This window comes from Eubalaena glacialis, chromosome X (assembly GCF_028564815.1).
Source record: "Eubalaena glacialis isolate mEubGla1 chromosome X, mEubGla1.1.hap2.+ XY, whole genome shotgun sequence".
NCBI lineage: Eukaryota > Metazoa > Chordata > Mammalia > Artiodactyla > Balaenidae > Eubalaena > Eubalaena glacialis.
In genome coordinates, this window is record NC_083736.1 from 19,059,438 (window position 1) to 19,076,014 (window position 16,577).

At 40.6% G+C, this 16,577-nt stretch overlaps 1 protein-coding gene across 1 annotated transcript in view; it reads left to right on the forward strand.

Annotated features, from left to right (window-relative positions):
• PHEX (phosphate regulating endopeptidase X-linked) overlaps positions 1 to 16,577 on the forward strand; it is a 192,516-nt gene that overhangs the window by 54,707 nt on the left and 121,232 nt on the right. The window contains exons 9-11 of the mRNA XM_061178566.1: positions 584 to 729; positions 8,208 to 8,301; positions 10,472 to 10,600. Coding sequence (XP_061034549.1) covers positions 584 to 729; positions 8,208 to 8,301; positions 10,472 to 10,600 — 369 coding nt within the window. The remainder of the gene's footprint in view (positions 1 to 583; positions 730 to 8,207; positions 8,302 to 10,471; positions 10,601 to 16,577) is intronic.

Consider the following 16,577-nt stretch of genomic DNA (forward strand, 5'->3'; position numbering starts at 1 on the left):
AGAGCAGAAGTGTAATGGGGCATCTGTGTCTGTGTGGACAGGAGAGTGAATGAGTAGGGAGTGGGGGAGACTGCAGGGAGAAGGGAGGTGAGGGCTGGCGCAGGAGGGAGGGAGAGTGCAGGGAGAAGGGAGGTGAGGGCTGGCGCAGGAGGGAGGGAGAGTGCAGGGAGAAGGGAGGTGAGGGCTGGCGCAGGAGGGAGGGAGAGTGCAAGAAGGAAGGAGGGAGAGCTCAGGAGAGAAGGGAGAGGAAGGAAGAGAGGGAGGGGGAGAGTGGAGGAGGCAGGGGGAGTGCTGGAGGGGCCAGGGGAGCGAGTGTGCGCGTTACCGGGGAAGTGTGTGTGCGCATGTGTGGTGCATACGCAGACGGTACAGAGCACATATTCCATTTACGATTCAGGCAGTAGTTCTGGTCTGGGTGGCAGTGATCAGGAATTTGTTTTCTAGATTTGAGCAGTTGAATGTTTAATTATTTGGTCTGAAGTCACAAGCAATGGATTACGTTCAACTGACTCTATTTGCCTTTCTCCTTGATTGTTGCCCCCCAGAGGTTCTCTCACTATGTTTTTTTTCTCTCTCTCCTCAGTTTGACTGGCTGGACTTCATCAAGAAGGTCATCGATGTCAGACTCTACCCTGAACTGAAAGACATTGGCCCCTCAGAGAATGTGGTGGTCCGTGTCCCTCAGTACTTTAAGGATTTGTTTAGGATATTAGGCTCTGAGAGGAAGAAGTAAGAGCTTTCTTGTGCATTTTACTGTGACTTTTATTTTTCCTTTTAAATTATAAGGTCTTCCCTCTCATGTCCTTTGAAAACTGTTTTTAAAGAAAGTTACATCAAAAGAGTCTTAGGGAAAGTCGTGGTGCCCTTTGTGACAAATGGGCTGAAACCATCATCTGGTGTAATTTATTTGCTATAATGACAACAAATACGCAGTGTTTTTGCCCCTTATTTCTAGTCTTTCTCCATATTTTCTCTCTGAAAGCCTAAATTGTTTATTAGTTTTGGGAACTAGTCATATAATGATGTTATTTTCTGAACTTTCTATATGAACATCTTTGTTTTCCCCCAGTTCATTCTTGGTCTTTTGCTGTTTTTTTCTGGTTTCTTTTAAGCCAATAAGTCACTTTGTGGCAATAAACCAAAGTACCAGTATTGAAAAGACATAAGATCACTCTGAGAACTGTAGAAAAATTGGACTGATGAAACAACTTCAGGAACTGTCAGGTTTTTCTTTTCTTTCTTTCTTTCTTTCTTTCTTTTTGGCTGCGTTGCGTCTTTGTTGCAGTGCGCAGGCTCCTCATTGCGGTGGCTTCTCTTGTTGTGGAGCACGGGCTCTAGCGCACACGGGCTCAGTAGTTGTGGCGCAGGGGCTTAGTTGCTCTGTGGCATGTGGGATCTTCCCAGACCAGGGCTCAAACCCGTGTCCCCTGCACTGGCAGGTGGATTCTTAACCACTGCGCCACCAGGGAAGGCCCTGTCAGGTTTTTCTTAAAGAATGTTTTAGAATTTGTTGCTTTGTTCCTTTAGCACTACAAAACAAGGAAGTGCTAGAAATGTCCAGGAAAGAGAATTTTTTTTATTGAAGTAGAGTTGATTTACAGTGTTGTGTTAATTACTGCTGTACAGCAAAGTGGTTCAGTTATACATATATATACATTCTTTTTTTTTATATTCTTTCCCATTATGGTTTATCATAGGATACTGAATATAGTTCTCTGTGCTGTACGGTAGGCCCTTGTTGTTTATGCATTCCATGTATAAAAGCTCACATCTGCTCACCCCAACCCCCCACTCTAGCCCTCCCCCAACCCCCTCCCCCTTGGCAGCCACCAGTCTGTTCTCCATGTCCGTGACTCTGTTTCATAGATGGGTTCACTTGTGTCATATTTTAGATCAGGAAAGAGAATTTTACATCCTCATGAAGCCATTCACATTTGACTACAGAAAATGAAGCACAGGAAGGTCAAATAGTTCACAAAGACAGCTTAATAGGCTAATTGCCGGGCCATGATTAAAAATCATACTTTCTTATTTGGACTTAGACAAGGCTATGTTACCAGGAATTGTGTTGGAAAAAAGGCACCTGCAGAAGTCCTAGGAATAAAATTTAGCATCCATCCCCACCTACGAAAACACTTAGACACTTTTGAAGAGCTGTTCATTTTAAGATGCTATTTTCTTATGATAAAACCAATATGTGTTCATTGAAGAAGGCATTCAGAAAAGTAAACATGCAGAAAAGCGAGAGTAGAAATAATAAATTCACTTCAGATTCTTTGTGAGGTAGAGCCTTGCTATTCCAAGTGTGGTCTGTGGACCAGTAATGCCAGCAGCATCACCTTGGGCCCTTGGTAAAAATACAGATTCCAAGGGCCCTCCTCCTTAGAGGCTGATGCAGTAGATCTGGGGTGAGGCCCAGAAATCTGTATTTTAACAAGCACCCCAGGAATCTTATGATTAGTTTTTTGGGAGACTCACTGCTTTAGAAAACTTTTTCATATGTACTTCCTAGCTCTGAAATACTCTAAAATATGAGCCAAATGATTTTGTACTCCTATGCCATTGAGTTACTTCAGCACATTTTAAATGGTGGTGGTAATTTCTGTTGAAAGATGGAATTTGCCATGCTGTATATGCATCCTTCAGCACCTAGTGAGTTGGTTTCTTCTAGTGTCTGTGTTATCTTCAGTTGTAAATTAGTAGGTACTTTTGGAAATTGTATTAATTTTATTTCCACAAAAGCATAATTTACAACCAGGGGATAGATTGGGCCTTGGTTTACTGTATTAGATAATCTCTTTGGTGGTGATTACACTTTAGAGTTGCAGGACTTGTCATGACAAAGGGACCAAGAAAGACCATGATTGGAGGAAGATTTTAATCTGGTTCTTGACAAAATGATAACTTAGACAGATGTAAACATAGTGAACTATAGTGTAAGAAAATATAGATAGAAAAATTAACTGCAGACATTATGTACATAACATAAATGACCTGCAGATATTATGAAGCTTCAGTTTTAAATAAAGACGAAAACCAAATCTCTGTCACATAGTTTACTGTTCAGCAACCAATTCCTCAAAAACAACTTGTATTCTGTGTATGTTTATGAGATTTCAAAACGCTATATGCTTCTTGAGAATTTTGATAACACTTTATTTGCATGGCACAGTACGGTTTTTAGACTGCTAATCATCTTTGATCCTCACTTGTGTTGTGGCACAAGAGTGGTCAAGGAAATGTGCCCTTGGGTTCCCTAGTTACTATATTAGTCAGGGCATACCAATCACTGTAATAAGCACCTCTAAACTCTTCTTGGCTTGTACAATGAAAATTGTACTCTGTGCTCCTGGAATGTCCAACATGGGTGTCCCTGTAAGGCAGCTTTCCTCCAAGCAGGGACTCGGGAACCCAGGCTCCTTCCATCTTGTGGTTCTGCCTTCCTCTGGCTTTTTGGAATCCTCTCCATTCAGCCAGTGGGTGGGGAAAGAGAGAGAGTGGAGGATTGCACAGGAGGTTTTGTGGGAAGGCCTAGAAGTGGAATGTGTCACTTTAACCCATATTCCATTGACCAGAACTCAGCCACATGACCCATTTAACTGCAAGAGAAGCCGGGAAATACAGTCTAGCTTCGTGCCCAGGAGCAAAATATCAAAGAACTTACCTAATTTTCTGGTTTGCTCCTCTCCCTCATCTCCACGACTCAGTGAGCATCTGATGGTGGGCACTCCTGTAATTGCTTTTGTAACTTCAAGGCCTAGCATGGTGCTTCTCACATAGAAGATACGTCCTAAAAATTTCTAAAAGTTAACCAGATGGCCCAATGCCCACTGTGCAGGAGGTGACATAGGAGCAGAACCCCAAAGGATAAGGAGGAATTTTCCAGGTAGGGGAGAGTGGAAAAGGGGGATGTTGAGCATGTTGGGTGATGGGACTAGCATTAACTTGGATGTTGCCTTCAAGGCAACAGTTTCCAGACTTCCTTGGCGGTCCAGTGGTTAAAACTCTGCACGTCCACTGCAGCGGGCATGGGTTCGATCCCTGGTCGGGGAACTAAGATCCCACATGCTGTGCAGTGCATCCAAAAAAAGAAAAAAAAAAAAAAGAGGCAACAGTTTCTGATTCAGTAGATCTTGGGGGAGGCCCAGGAATTTTCTAACAAGTTCTCAGGTGATGATGAAGCTGCATACCTCTGGGCCGCCTCTAGGATTTAGGAAGGTCTCTTTGGCTTTGAGAACCTTCGAGAGGTACCTGTTTGGCTTACCTCAGGTGGTTTGACTCAGAGGAGCAAATGCAAGCTGTGGAATCTGAAGACCCAAATGTTAGTCCTGGAATTGACCCATACTTATAAGTCCTTTGACCTCTGACCTTTGTTTTATTTATCTGAAAATTGGAATAATAATAATAACCACCCCATAGCATCGTCATGAGGATCAAAAAAGGTCTTTATGATCTCTTAAATGCAATACAAATGTAAGCTGTCACTAATTGAAAACAAGGGGCAGGAAAATCTTCTTAAAAAAAAATCTTCCTAGTCAGAGGCTTTGGGAAATGATTTCATGCTGCTCTCTTAGTGGTGGATTCTCTCCTGAGATGCTTTGCTTTCCTCTACTTTATTTATTGCCATTTGGGGAAATTACCATACTGCTAAAAGTGCTTTTTGAAAAAAAAGATGTGTTATTTTTCAAGGACTGTTGCCGAGTCTTATTTTTGTTTTTTGATGCATCTGAGCCTTAAGTGGCAGTAATTCAGTCATTACGGTCAGATCTGTTCCTGGCGTGGTAATATTAGCACCCCCAAGCTGTGCTCCCCAGCGTTCTGTCAGTGCACTTATAGCACGCTGGGGCAGCGCATCAACGCCATTGCCTCACTGTGCGAGCTTCCCCAGTTCCGTCTTCCAGCTCTCAGAGGTCTTTGTGTGCTATCGTCTCGGTCATGCCTTGCCTATGAAGGCCTCACACACTGTTCTTTCTTCATACCCACAGATTTCTGTGAAGTGTGGTTGTCGGAGTGTTTTGGGGTCTCTGTGACTGGACAGGAAATCTTTGTGGAACTAGAGGTGTTAATCCCTCACTGTGTGGCATGGGGAAAAGCACAGAGGCTTTAAGAGTCAGACACACGTTGGTCTGGTCTAGCCTCCACTGCTTATTACACCTGTTCTCCAACTTGGTTGCACGTTGGACTTAGCTGGGGGGGATTTAAAAACAATATTTATCGTGGGTCTCACCCTAGAGATACTGATTTAATTGGTCTGGAGTGGCCTGGGCATCTGGACTTTTAAAACTCCCCAGGTGATTCTACTAAGCTGGAGACCGACTGATTATGGGATCATGAGGCATTACTTAATGGTTGTAGGCGTCAAGTTTCCTTTTATGTAAAATGCGTACAATAACATCTCTCCTATAGCAATGCTGTGGGAGTTATAGATAATATGGGATGCCTTAAGCGGTGTGATTTTAAGGGAGTAGGGAACGCCGAAAAATCTAAAACCCCAACATATTTGCATCATGCTGCCTCTTTTACCGCCAGCATCAGGCCACATCCTAACAACTTCCCCAGTTGATCTGGCTCATCACAGACCCCTTGAGGGAATAGCTTTTGAATTCACGTAAGCATATCTGCTGGCCATGGACCTCCTTTGAATCTCTACTTATGGAGCCAGCACAGCTCTCACACCCCAAAAGCAGTATTTTAAGGTTGAAGAACATACAGACCTTGTGTTAGGGTTGGGCTCTGCCCCTTTAACATTCTAGATTTTGGACCCTAATTGCAGCCTGTGTGTTCCCTGCTGTAGCTGGCCTTTCTGCCTATAGCTCTGAGTGATGGCCCTGCTCAGCATCCCCTCCAACACAGAAGCTATTCCTGCATTATTCAGCCTGTCCAGAGTTCATGTTCCTGCTTCACACCCTGAAGCCTTCATAGCCCAAGCCCTGTCCCTCTCCCGAGGCCTACTCTCATCCCTCAGGTTGAGGTGTACACTCTCCCCAGCCCAGTGTCTGGCATGCACTTTTGGGTGCTGGGGTCTCCAGATCATTATTTCTGTGCTTGCCTGGTTCCCTGCTTGGCTAAAAGACCCAGGAGATCAGGGGTATAGCTTTCTCCCCTGTCCATCTCCCCAGCACCTAGAAATATTAGTACATATCGGGTGCTCAGGATGTACTGAATGAGTGAATGAAAGAAGGGTTCCTTATGTACTTACCGTGTATCCCATTCAATTAAAAACCCCATTTTTCACGAACAAGCTGAAATCTGACGTTCCGTGTCCCCCAGCTACACTCTAAGTTCTCTGAATGTAGGTGCTGAGTTCCTATTTCTTTACATTCCTCATGGCATCTGGGACGATACTTGGCCAACAGTAGGTGCTCAGTGGGCACTTCTTGTCTTTCTCAGGATTAGGGATGTGAACTCAGAAAGGTCCAAAGGAATGACCTAAAACTACGTGTTTATTATAGTGCCTCAAAAGAGCATGGACAAGGGCTAGATTTTGCTGATGAGAGTGGTGGTCTCCGAGGGGAAGTGTGCATACCTCAACAAGATCCACTGGGTCTGAGAAGAAAATTTTAGAACTTCTATATCTCTTTATTCTTTTCATTGAAAAAATAGGCTATATTGAGTTTTGCTATATAGATGGCCATGGACCCTTCATTTGATCTGCATGGCACATATGAGGCAAGACAGTGTTACCTTCACTGGTTAGTCTTTATTCCATATATTAAAAATAATCTCAAGTCATTTACATATACCTGTAGATTTATGAATTTTATTATTGGTTTAATCCTCACAAAATGGACAAGTGATTTAAAAAATTCTTGCAGAGAAACAGGAATTGAAGCTATTACTAATTGTATAAGCACAAAGTGAATGGGAAAAAAATGGCAGAAGTGGCCCTTCGCCCACTCTAGTTACGCCATCTTGGTTGGCCAGATGACAAGGTAAAAACAGTGGTGTTCTAACCAGATCTGGGAAGGATATGGTCAAAATATTTTGAAATAGTCAAGACAACCATATGAGATGTTGATTTACATTGACTGTCATTGTATTAACCTAATCCTATATGGATAATGTGTCTTGAAGAATTAACTAAAAGTGTTTGAAGGATTAACTAAGGAGTTTGGAAAAATATCTTTATTTCATTTTATCTTTCAAAATGTCTATTTCTATATTTGTGAAAAACGTTCCTGATATGTTAGTCCTTTAGTATATCTCTATATAAATTAAAATGACTATACATATATTGGGTGTATATGCTGAAATACATTTAATTGCTAAGAGTGCATATCCACTGGGTTAGGATGCCATGCAAATGAGAGTGTGGGTTGTTCTTGATGGGCCAGTTGCCATCATCATGTCACACTGCTCTCACATGGCTGGCTGACCGAGAGCCATCTCAGGAATGTGTGTTATTAGTCACCATGGTAATGGCACAGCTGGGAGGGGATGAGTCATTAAAAATTCATCATCACTATTGAGTTAGAAATTAACTCAGATCACACATCCTTCTAAGGTCAGGGCATGTTTTGCTTATAGAAAAAAGGCAACACTTAAGAAAATGTAACGGATTTTTAAAAATATGTATTATGGACATTACATGAGTGTATGGGGTTGTTCATATATTTGGAAGTGAACAGCAATGAAAACTGGAATTTACTCTGTCAAACATTTTGTTACTTATTTTAACTTCACAATAGCCCTATAAGGTAGGGATCATTCTCATTGTATGACAAAGATAAAATCAACGAGCTTAAGTGACTTGCCCAAACTCCCACATCTAGTAGGTTTGCAGCCAGGGTGCATATCTACATAATTGGTATTAGCCAATATATTGCATTTTGTTTCCAAAAGGTAAGAATTCATCTGCATTTTATCAAGTCACCTAATAATTGGAAGTTCTTGACAATTTCTAGACATGAAAGTGTGGGTAACAGTGGACTCCATGTCCTGAGTGGGAAAGCAAAATGTTCACGCTAAGGCCTGGGGCTGGAATTTTCATATCATCTATCTGTATTAGGTGGTGAAAAGCAAGCCAATTTTGGTTGAGCTTATTGACACTGTATCATCTTATGTCATTACTCAAGTGAAAGTTCTGCAGTTTTGTATGAGCAAGAGGTCCCTCCATGGAGCTTTGCCAACAGATTTTCCCAGGGTGTTCTGCAGAGCATCAGATATCAAATTCAACACAACAAATGTGCTTCTCTTTCTGTTAACAGGACCGTTGCCAACTATTTGGTGTGGAGGATGGTTTATTCCAGAATTCCAAACCTAAGCAGGCGCTTTCAGTATAGGTGGCTGGAATTCTCACGGGTACGTTTTAAGAAGATTGCAATGTTACATCACTGGATAACTTCACATGCTGGAACAGTTTGTATATTAACTAATCCAATAAAAATCATCTTCAGGGATTGGATGAAACAATCCAATTGTTTAAACAGAGGGAGTTTTGCAGCTTGAACTCTATTTTTTTTTTTTTTTGGCTTTATTTCTTTTTATTGAGGTAAACCTTACATACAGTAAGGTACACTCAAGCTCTTCTTTGATGAGGCTATATAGAGATATTGAGGGCAATACTTGGGACCACCATGTTGTTTTCGCTCTCCCCTTCTTAATCAGTTTATTCCCCTTTCCCCCAGTGTTTTTAAGTGGGTCACTGTAATTATAATTTTAATATTTCTTAGTGATATATTTGTAACTGTCTTTCATTTTCAGTATTCTGAATATTCAAAATATGCATGATATAAGTATTAGATGGTAAAGTTTCATCTTTAATTTAGGGGTAGAGTTTTGTCTTTAACTCTACCTTGATCTTCAGTCTTTTAGTTTATCCTAATTCTACTAGGCCAAAGAGGCCTAAATTTAGTCTCCTCTGAGATGTGGCTCAACTGCCTGAAACACTTTTCTTCTCCCCCTCCTCATCCAGCTCTGTGATCTTTGCTCCTCTCCCACTCTTGTTCTCCTCTTAACTTACATAGGTGTTACTCTTTGTTTCAGAGGCTTTTGTCTGAGTAATTCTCTTACTAATACAGGACTTAAGGATTTTGTGGCTTTTTTTTTACATTTAAGAATTTTGTGACTTTAAAAAATATTTTAAGTTAATTTTATCTCAATTTGGAGTTAAGTAATGGCAAATTTTGTAAGCTATAATTTCATTTAACAGACATTTTAGTTACTAGAGAAAGTGATAAGTAGAGAAGTTCTTAGTGGGTCATTACTCTTGAGTAGTAGCACAATTATTTTGGATACATTTTGGCCCTTAAAGTCACTAGAGTATTGAGCTTTATAGAGAACATCATAAAACAACTATATATGTTGAGGTCATATCAAAGGGTTAAGCTACAAAAAAGGTAGATTATATATATGTGTCTGTGTGTATTTTTAACTCCCATGGATCACATAAAAGGTGGTACCCAGCTGCTTTCCACCCCCACTGTGAAGAGAATAGAGAGGTGTAAGAAGTAGTGTGTGAAAATTTGAGGTTAGGTATGAAGGGATGTTTCTTGAGCATAAAGTGCTAAATATAATACTGAATCGCCAAAGAAGATTGTAGGATCTCTTTCTCTAGAAGTTTTAAAAAGAGATTCATTCATTCCTTACCTCTGAGAGTGGTTGTGTTATTAGAAAGTAGAGGAAGAATAGATGAAATTCATTGTTAATCCCATTTGCTCTGAACCAACAACCTGGGTCTAACATCGTTCAAGGGATGCCTCCAGCCACCATTCTCAGAGCCTCCCTCCCTTGCTGTCTGCCTTCACTTTGCATTTTGAGTGCTCCAAACTCCCAACCTGCAAGGGCAACTTAAACGATATTTATTTCTTTGCTTTCATCCCCCAAGAGTAAACCTTTGAGCCTTCCAAGTCCTGCTGTGGAACTTCCTTACTTGTTTGTAAGTGTTTTCTTGAAATGGTTTAATTGGGACAGATGAGAAAAACATTGACATCTATTTTTTACTTGGTCACCGGTGTGTTCTGTTATGACACAATGTAAATATGCTTCCTGGGTTGTTCATGGTGGGCATATTTTCCTGGTCTGTCTTGTGAGTGTACTTCCCAGAGCAAGGAAACCCTCACTGGGCAGGAGCTTTGATCACCTTCTGATGTTAGACCTTTCTTGGTGGAACTTTAGTTCTCAGTAGATATTAACTACCATCTGGACACTTGGACAGCATCCCCTCACATCCCTGTTAACTGCAGAAAAGCTATGCTATTGTCCAAATCCTTTGTTTAATGGGGAAAATTGGAAGGAAAGGAGGAATACATTATTATCCACTCTTAAAATATTTTCACTTAGTTTTAAATATAATGGGACAAGCAGAATATTTTTCTTCGTCCGATTTTACCTTTGGTTTACTATCTGACACATGTATATGGGTTGGGGCCTGCAGTGTTTTGTAGACTGTTTCCTTCAGGTTGTTTGAACTTTTTTTCAGTCGTTGGTTTTATCCAAGTGAAGCTCAATCTGGATCGATTATCTCCCACAGGTAATCCAGGGTACCACAACTTTGTTGCCTCAGTGGGACAAATGTGTCAACTTTATTGAAAGTACCCTCCCTTATGTTGTTGGAAAAATGTTTGTGGATGTACACTTCCAGGAAGACAAGAAGGAGGTGGTAAGTGCTGCTCCCCAGCTGATAAAAACAAGGGCGGTTAACCAGATCTGACATGGATATGGTCAGCAGGCCAACATCAGCCTTCTAGCTCTTCAAGTGACGAATCTAGATCACAGTTTTGCTTCAAAGAGGAATTCCTGCAGTACCATATTAATTGAAAGCTCAAACTCAAATGTAGAATGTTATCATGAAAATTAAGAAAATTTAGAAATGAGAAAACAGCATGAAATCATGCCTTAAAGAGTCAGAATTTCTCCTGTAGAGATTAAATGTGTTAGGTCAATGCTTAGGAAAAAAGAGGACCTAAATAATTTTAGGATTGGATATTTGAACTATTGTAATTACAAAAGGTAGAGATTTTTTAGTCAGATTTCTTTGTTTTACAGATGAGGAAGCTGGAGACCCAGTGATGAAGTGATTTGTAATATATTTAACAACTTTTCTTTTTTTGCCAATTTTATTTATTTATTTTTTGTTCTTCAAAATAAGCAACTTTTTAAAAAACTGAAGTATAGTTGATTTACAACGTTGTGTTAGTTTCTGGTGTACAGCAAAGTGATACAGTTATGTGTATAATAGTTATATATATAATATATATAGTATAATGTAATAATTAGTGATGTTGAGCACCTTTTCATGTGCCTATTGGCCATCTGTGGAGAAATGTCAATTTAGGTCTTCTGCCCATTTTTTGGTTGGGTTGAAAACAAACAATTTTTTTATTGAAGTATAGTTGATTTACAGTGTATTAGTTTTGGGTATACAGCAAAGTGATTCAGTTATACATACATATATATCTATTCTTTTTCAGATTCTTTTCCATCATAGGTTATTACGAGATATTGAGTATAATTCCCTGTGCTATGCAGTAGGACCTTGTTGTTTATCTATTTTATATATATATTAGTGTGTATCTGTTAATCCCAAACTCCTAATTTAGCCCTCTCCCCTTTCCCCTTTGGTAAACATAAGTTTGTTTTCTATGTCTGTGAGTCTATTTCTGTTTTGTAAATAAGTTGATTTGTATCATTTTTTTGGAGTCCACATATAAGTGATATCATATGGTATTTGTCTTTCTTCTGTCTTCACTTACTTCACTTAGTATGATAATCTCTAGGTCCATCCATGTTGTTGCAAATGGCATTATTTCATTCTTTTTTATGGTTGAGTAGTATTCCATCGTGTGTATATGTGTGTGTGTGTGTGTGTATGTGTGTGTATACACCACATCTTCTTTATTCATTCATCCGTCGATGGACACTAGGGTTGCTTCCATGTCTCGACTATTGTAAATAGTGCTATTATGAACATTGGGTTGCATGTATCTTTTTGAATTAGAGTTTTCTCTGGATATATGCCCAGGAGTGGGATTGCTGGATCATATGGTAGTTCTATTTTTAGTTTTTTAAGGAACCTCCATACTGTTCTCCATAGTGGCTGCACTAATTTACATTCCCACCAACAGTGTAGGAGGGTTCCCTTTTCTCCACACCCTCTCATATTTAACAACTATTAAGTAGCTTAGAAACAGAAACAAAATGCAGGGATTTTTTCCCCCTTTCCTTATGCTGTCTTCTAAAAACTAGAGATGTGACATTTATTTCACAGAAAGCACTGTCAATTTTTTTCATAAGCTTAAAAAGAAATCCTTTTATTTTGTAAATTTCTAAACATACATGGAAAGAGCATTGTAATCAACTTCCATGTACCCATGATCTGTGGCTATTCGTAATTGTCGTAGTGGTGTTAATGGCCCAACCAGATAAATCCACTAATAAAAGCTGAGGTTTAATTTCATTCATTTACTCAACAAATATTTGTTGAACATCTGTTATATACCAGGCACTGTTCTAGGCACTTGGGGTACAGCAGAGAACAAAGATCCCTGACCTCATTGAGATGACATTCTATTGGTGAGGGTAGACAAAAAAATCAATACAATGCATACATTAACAAGTGTACTAGAAGATGATAAGGACTCTGGAAGAGAGAAGAATGAGATCAGGGTAAAGACAAATCGGGAGCGCTGGAAGGTATGAATATGTGGGGTGGATTGTAGGGTTAAATAGGATGATCAAGGAAAGCCTCATTGTGAAGATGACATTTGGCAAAGATTTGAAGGAGGTGAGAGAATTAGATATGGCATCTATCTGGGGGAAGAGTGTTCTAAGCAGATGGAACAGTTAGTGCAAAATCCCTGAGGCAGGGATGTGCCTGGAGAGGTCAGGGAAGAACAGGGAGGTCCACATGGCTGGAGCAGGGTGAATGAGGGTGAGAGAAGTAGGCACTGAGGTCAGAGCAATAGCAGGGATGGTGTGGCGTTTTATAAGACTTGTAGAACATTGTAAGAATGTTGGCTTTTACGCTGAGTGAAGTGGGGAGCTAATGCAGGCTTTTTAGCAGAGGCCTGATGTGACTTGACTTATGTTGAGAGGATCGCCCTGGCTGCTGTGTTGAGAAGAGATTGTATCAGGTCAAGAATAGAAGCAGGGAGGCCAATTAGGAGACTATCAGAGGGACCAGGCCAGAGATGATGGTGGCTTGGACCAGATGGTAGCAGTGGAAGTTGTGAGAAGGGGTTGTATTCTGAATACATTCTGAAGGATAGAACCGGCGCAGTTTGCTGACAGATTTGTTGAGGGATCTGAGAGTAAGAGCTCTGAGTCTGATTAAATGGAAATACGGAGATGCTATTAACTGAGAAGAGGAATACTGTGGGGAGGATCAGGTTTGGAAGGGAAGATCAGGAGTTCCGTTTTGGCCATGTTGAATTTGAGATGTTATCAGACTTCAGGTGGCGATGTCATGGAGGCAGTAGGGTATGTGAGTCTTGAGTTTAGGACAGAGGTTGGGGTTGAAGGTTGGAGGAGAGAGGAGGAGTGAAACGGTTGTCCAGGGGAGTGGGAGACTGAGTAAACTGAGGAAATGTAGTATGGCTGCTCTAGGTGAAGTTGGAGGTCATGAATTTTAAAAAGTCTCCTCATTTTGGCTGTGTTCTTCTCCATGTGTTTCAGCTACACTGGAGGAGAGGGTCTATTTTAAAATAGAAATTTCAATTTAGCTAGGTTTTTTTTTTTTTGATGTGCGTTTTCTTTGTGAAGGAATATATTTTACAAATGGCATGAAGCAGAATATCTAGGTATGATTAACTAACGGAGGGGAGGAAAAATAATTTTTTCTCTGCTCTTCTAGGTTCTTGGCTGAGACCGTCCTGTAATAAAAGATTAATAGGAGAAAAACAAACAAGTTTAATAACATGTGTACCTCTTCTACTCAGGAAAACTGAGTAACTCCCAGAAATGGCCCAAGCTACCACCTTAAATTCCAAGTCCAGCTAAAGACGAAATAAGACGTTGAGCACTGGGAGAAGCCAGTTATGGGCACCAGACAAAATGCAGTAAATAAGGGTACGGCTGTTATGAAGATTTAAGTCCTTGCCTTCTCCATTGATAAGAGTTTCTAGAGATTTAGTCATCCTCCTCTTGGTACAGAGAGGGAGACACCCTTACAATGGAGATTACCCTTATAAATGTTAATTTCTCTCACAAAAGGGTGATTTCTACTGTTTTCAGGACAATTCCTGTGTCTGCAGCCTCTCAAAAATAATCAGCCCCAAATAATCAATATGCCAAAGGGGCATATTTTGGGATGGTATATTTTGCTTCCCTTCACTAATAACAATCCATCGTAGTCAGTCAGATATGAATATGTAAGCACCTTGGATGCAGGTGGTCATTAAACATTGAATTTAAAGGCAAAGAAATAAAAAATCTGTTAAGCCATGATAATTCCACTGGTTGGTATTATGTGTTGATATGTATTACAACTATGTATTATGTGCTGAGGTTTGCTTTGGAATGCCGTACATCTAAGCACATTTACTTGGATTTTTTTCTGTCTTTTGATACTTTGGAGAATTTTATGCCAAGTTCGAGACTTTATATTTGAACCTGAAAGTACTCTTCTTGTAAATAATTCCACTGAAGAATTAATGTCTTATTTCAAAATACTGAATATTCCCATTGTGTTTTCTTTCACTCCTTGGTCGGAGTAAATGGATTGAGAATTTATCAGATAATCACAGTGGTAACATTATAAGCCCTGGGAAGTATATAAAAACAATTAAGGGATAATGGAGGTGTTTTTATATAGCAGGATTTTTTTTTTTGGCAGTAGAAGAATTTTAAGTAATACGAAAGGTATGTGGATTAATTTGTTTGTCTCAGTTTTGGTGTGAAAGTCCCTTTTTCATGTGTCAGGATGTGACAAGTAAAGTTGATTTTGGCACTTCCCCCCTTATTTTGATATACGTGGGGCGTGAAGGTAGTGTGATAGTTACACAGATACTCATTTATTTTACATAAAATTATTTGCCTCCCTTAAGCAGAAGCTATTTGCCTCAGGGAATACTTAAGTTGGAAACTTATAAGAGTAATATCTGGCTTTTTATAGCCGTGTTACAGGGCTCTCATCCAAGAACCACCTGGAACCACTGATTTACTTGAAAAGCATTCTTTATTATTAGCTACAATCCAAAGAGAAAAACAAAAATATCCCCAATGGGACAAATTCCAGAGACACTAACTCAGAGGGGTGGCTGCCATTGTTTTATTTTCAAAAAGAGTTGTTAAGCAAATGAATACAGTCAGAAGGTTAAACTTCAGGTACTTCTCAAACTTTAATATGTACAGGAATCACTGAAGGATCTGGTGGTTAAAATGCAAAATCTCATGCTCCCAAGCAGTGCTGACACTGCTGGTCTAGGGACCACACTTGGAGTAGCAAGGCCTTTGCACCATTCATTTGTTTGCAGTTACCACCAAAAAACAGCTCTGGCAATTCACGTGAGCAGGGCAGGCATTTGACTCAGGGCAGCAGTACATCGTTTACTAAAGCCTGTTGCATTAGTGCAAGTAATCGCTTCAATTTTCAGATCATAGAAAATTTCCCTGATTCAAATTGCTTTAAGTGGACTGTGCCAAACCCCGTGTGAGGGCCTTCAGGCTACTTTTTAGTTCTGCTTTTTTTTGTTGTTGTTTTTTTCCTCTGAGCTATTTAGTTTTCCTTTGAACACTGGTACCTGGGTTCCTCTAAGAGACTTTATGCTTCTCAGTATTTCTGTTTTTACAGCCTCTTTTTTTTAAAATAAATTTATTTTTTTGGGCTGCGTCGGGTCTTTGTTGCTGTGTGCAGGCTTTCTCTAGTTGCAGCGAGCGGGCGCTACTCTTTGTTGCGGTGCGCGGGCTTCTCCTTGCGGTGGCTTCTCTTGTTGCGGAGCACGGGCTCTAGGTGCGTGGGCTTCAGTAGTTGTGGCACGTGGGCTCAGTAGTTGTGGCTCGTGGGCTCTAGAGCGCAGGCTCAGTAGTTGTGGTGCACGGGCTTCATTGCTCCGCGGCATGTGGGATCTTCCCGGACCAGGGCTCGAACCTGTGTCCCCTGCATTGGCAGGCGGATTCTTAACCACTGAGCCACCAGGGAAGCCCTCTGCAGCCTCTTAATGGCAAGTTGGCCCAACTGCCTCTGGTTGGCACCCTTTCTTTTAGAGAGGGTGGGAGGAGCAGTTCACTTTGAGGTTTCCTTGGTAGCGGGGAAAGCATCCTCCCTCACTCCCGCAACATACCTCTCTTCCTTTTTCATTGGGGAAAACACACAATTTTACATTACTGTTTCCTTGTGACTTCCCATATGCGAGTCTGCACGTGCACACAGCCACATTCATGTACAGTCATATTTATTCACTCACACATAACTATGGGAGTTTTACAAATTTAATTAGAAACGGGAAGAATAGCATGTAGATAAAGGAGAATCCTTCTACAGAAAGCCACCTAAAGAGGCCACATGGTACAATGTCCTGCCTATCAGATAGTGAGCCAGGGCCTTAATCCACGTGGGACTGGCTGCAGACTTTACTTGAACCAGAGGGACAGGCCAGTGGAATGAGAATAGGGAGTTGCGGAACTCTTTGGACAGTGGT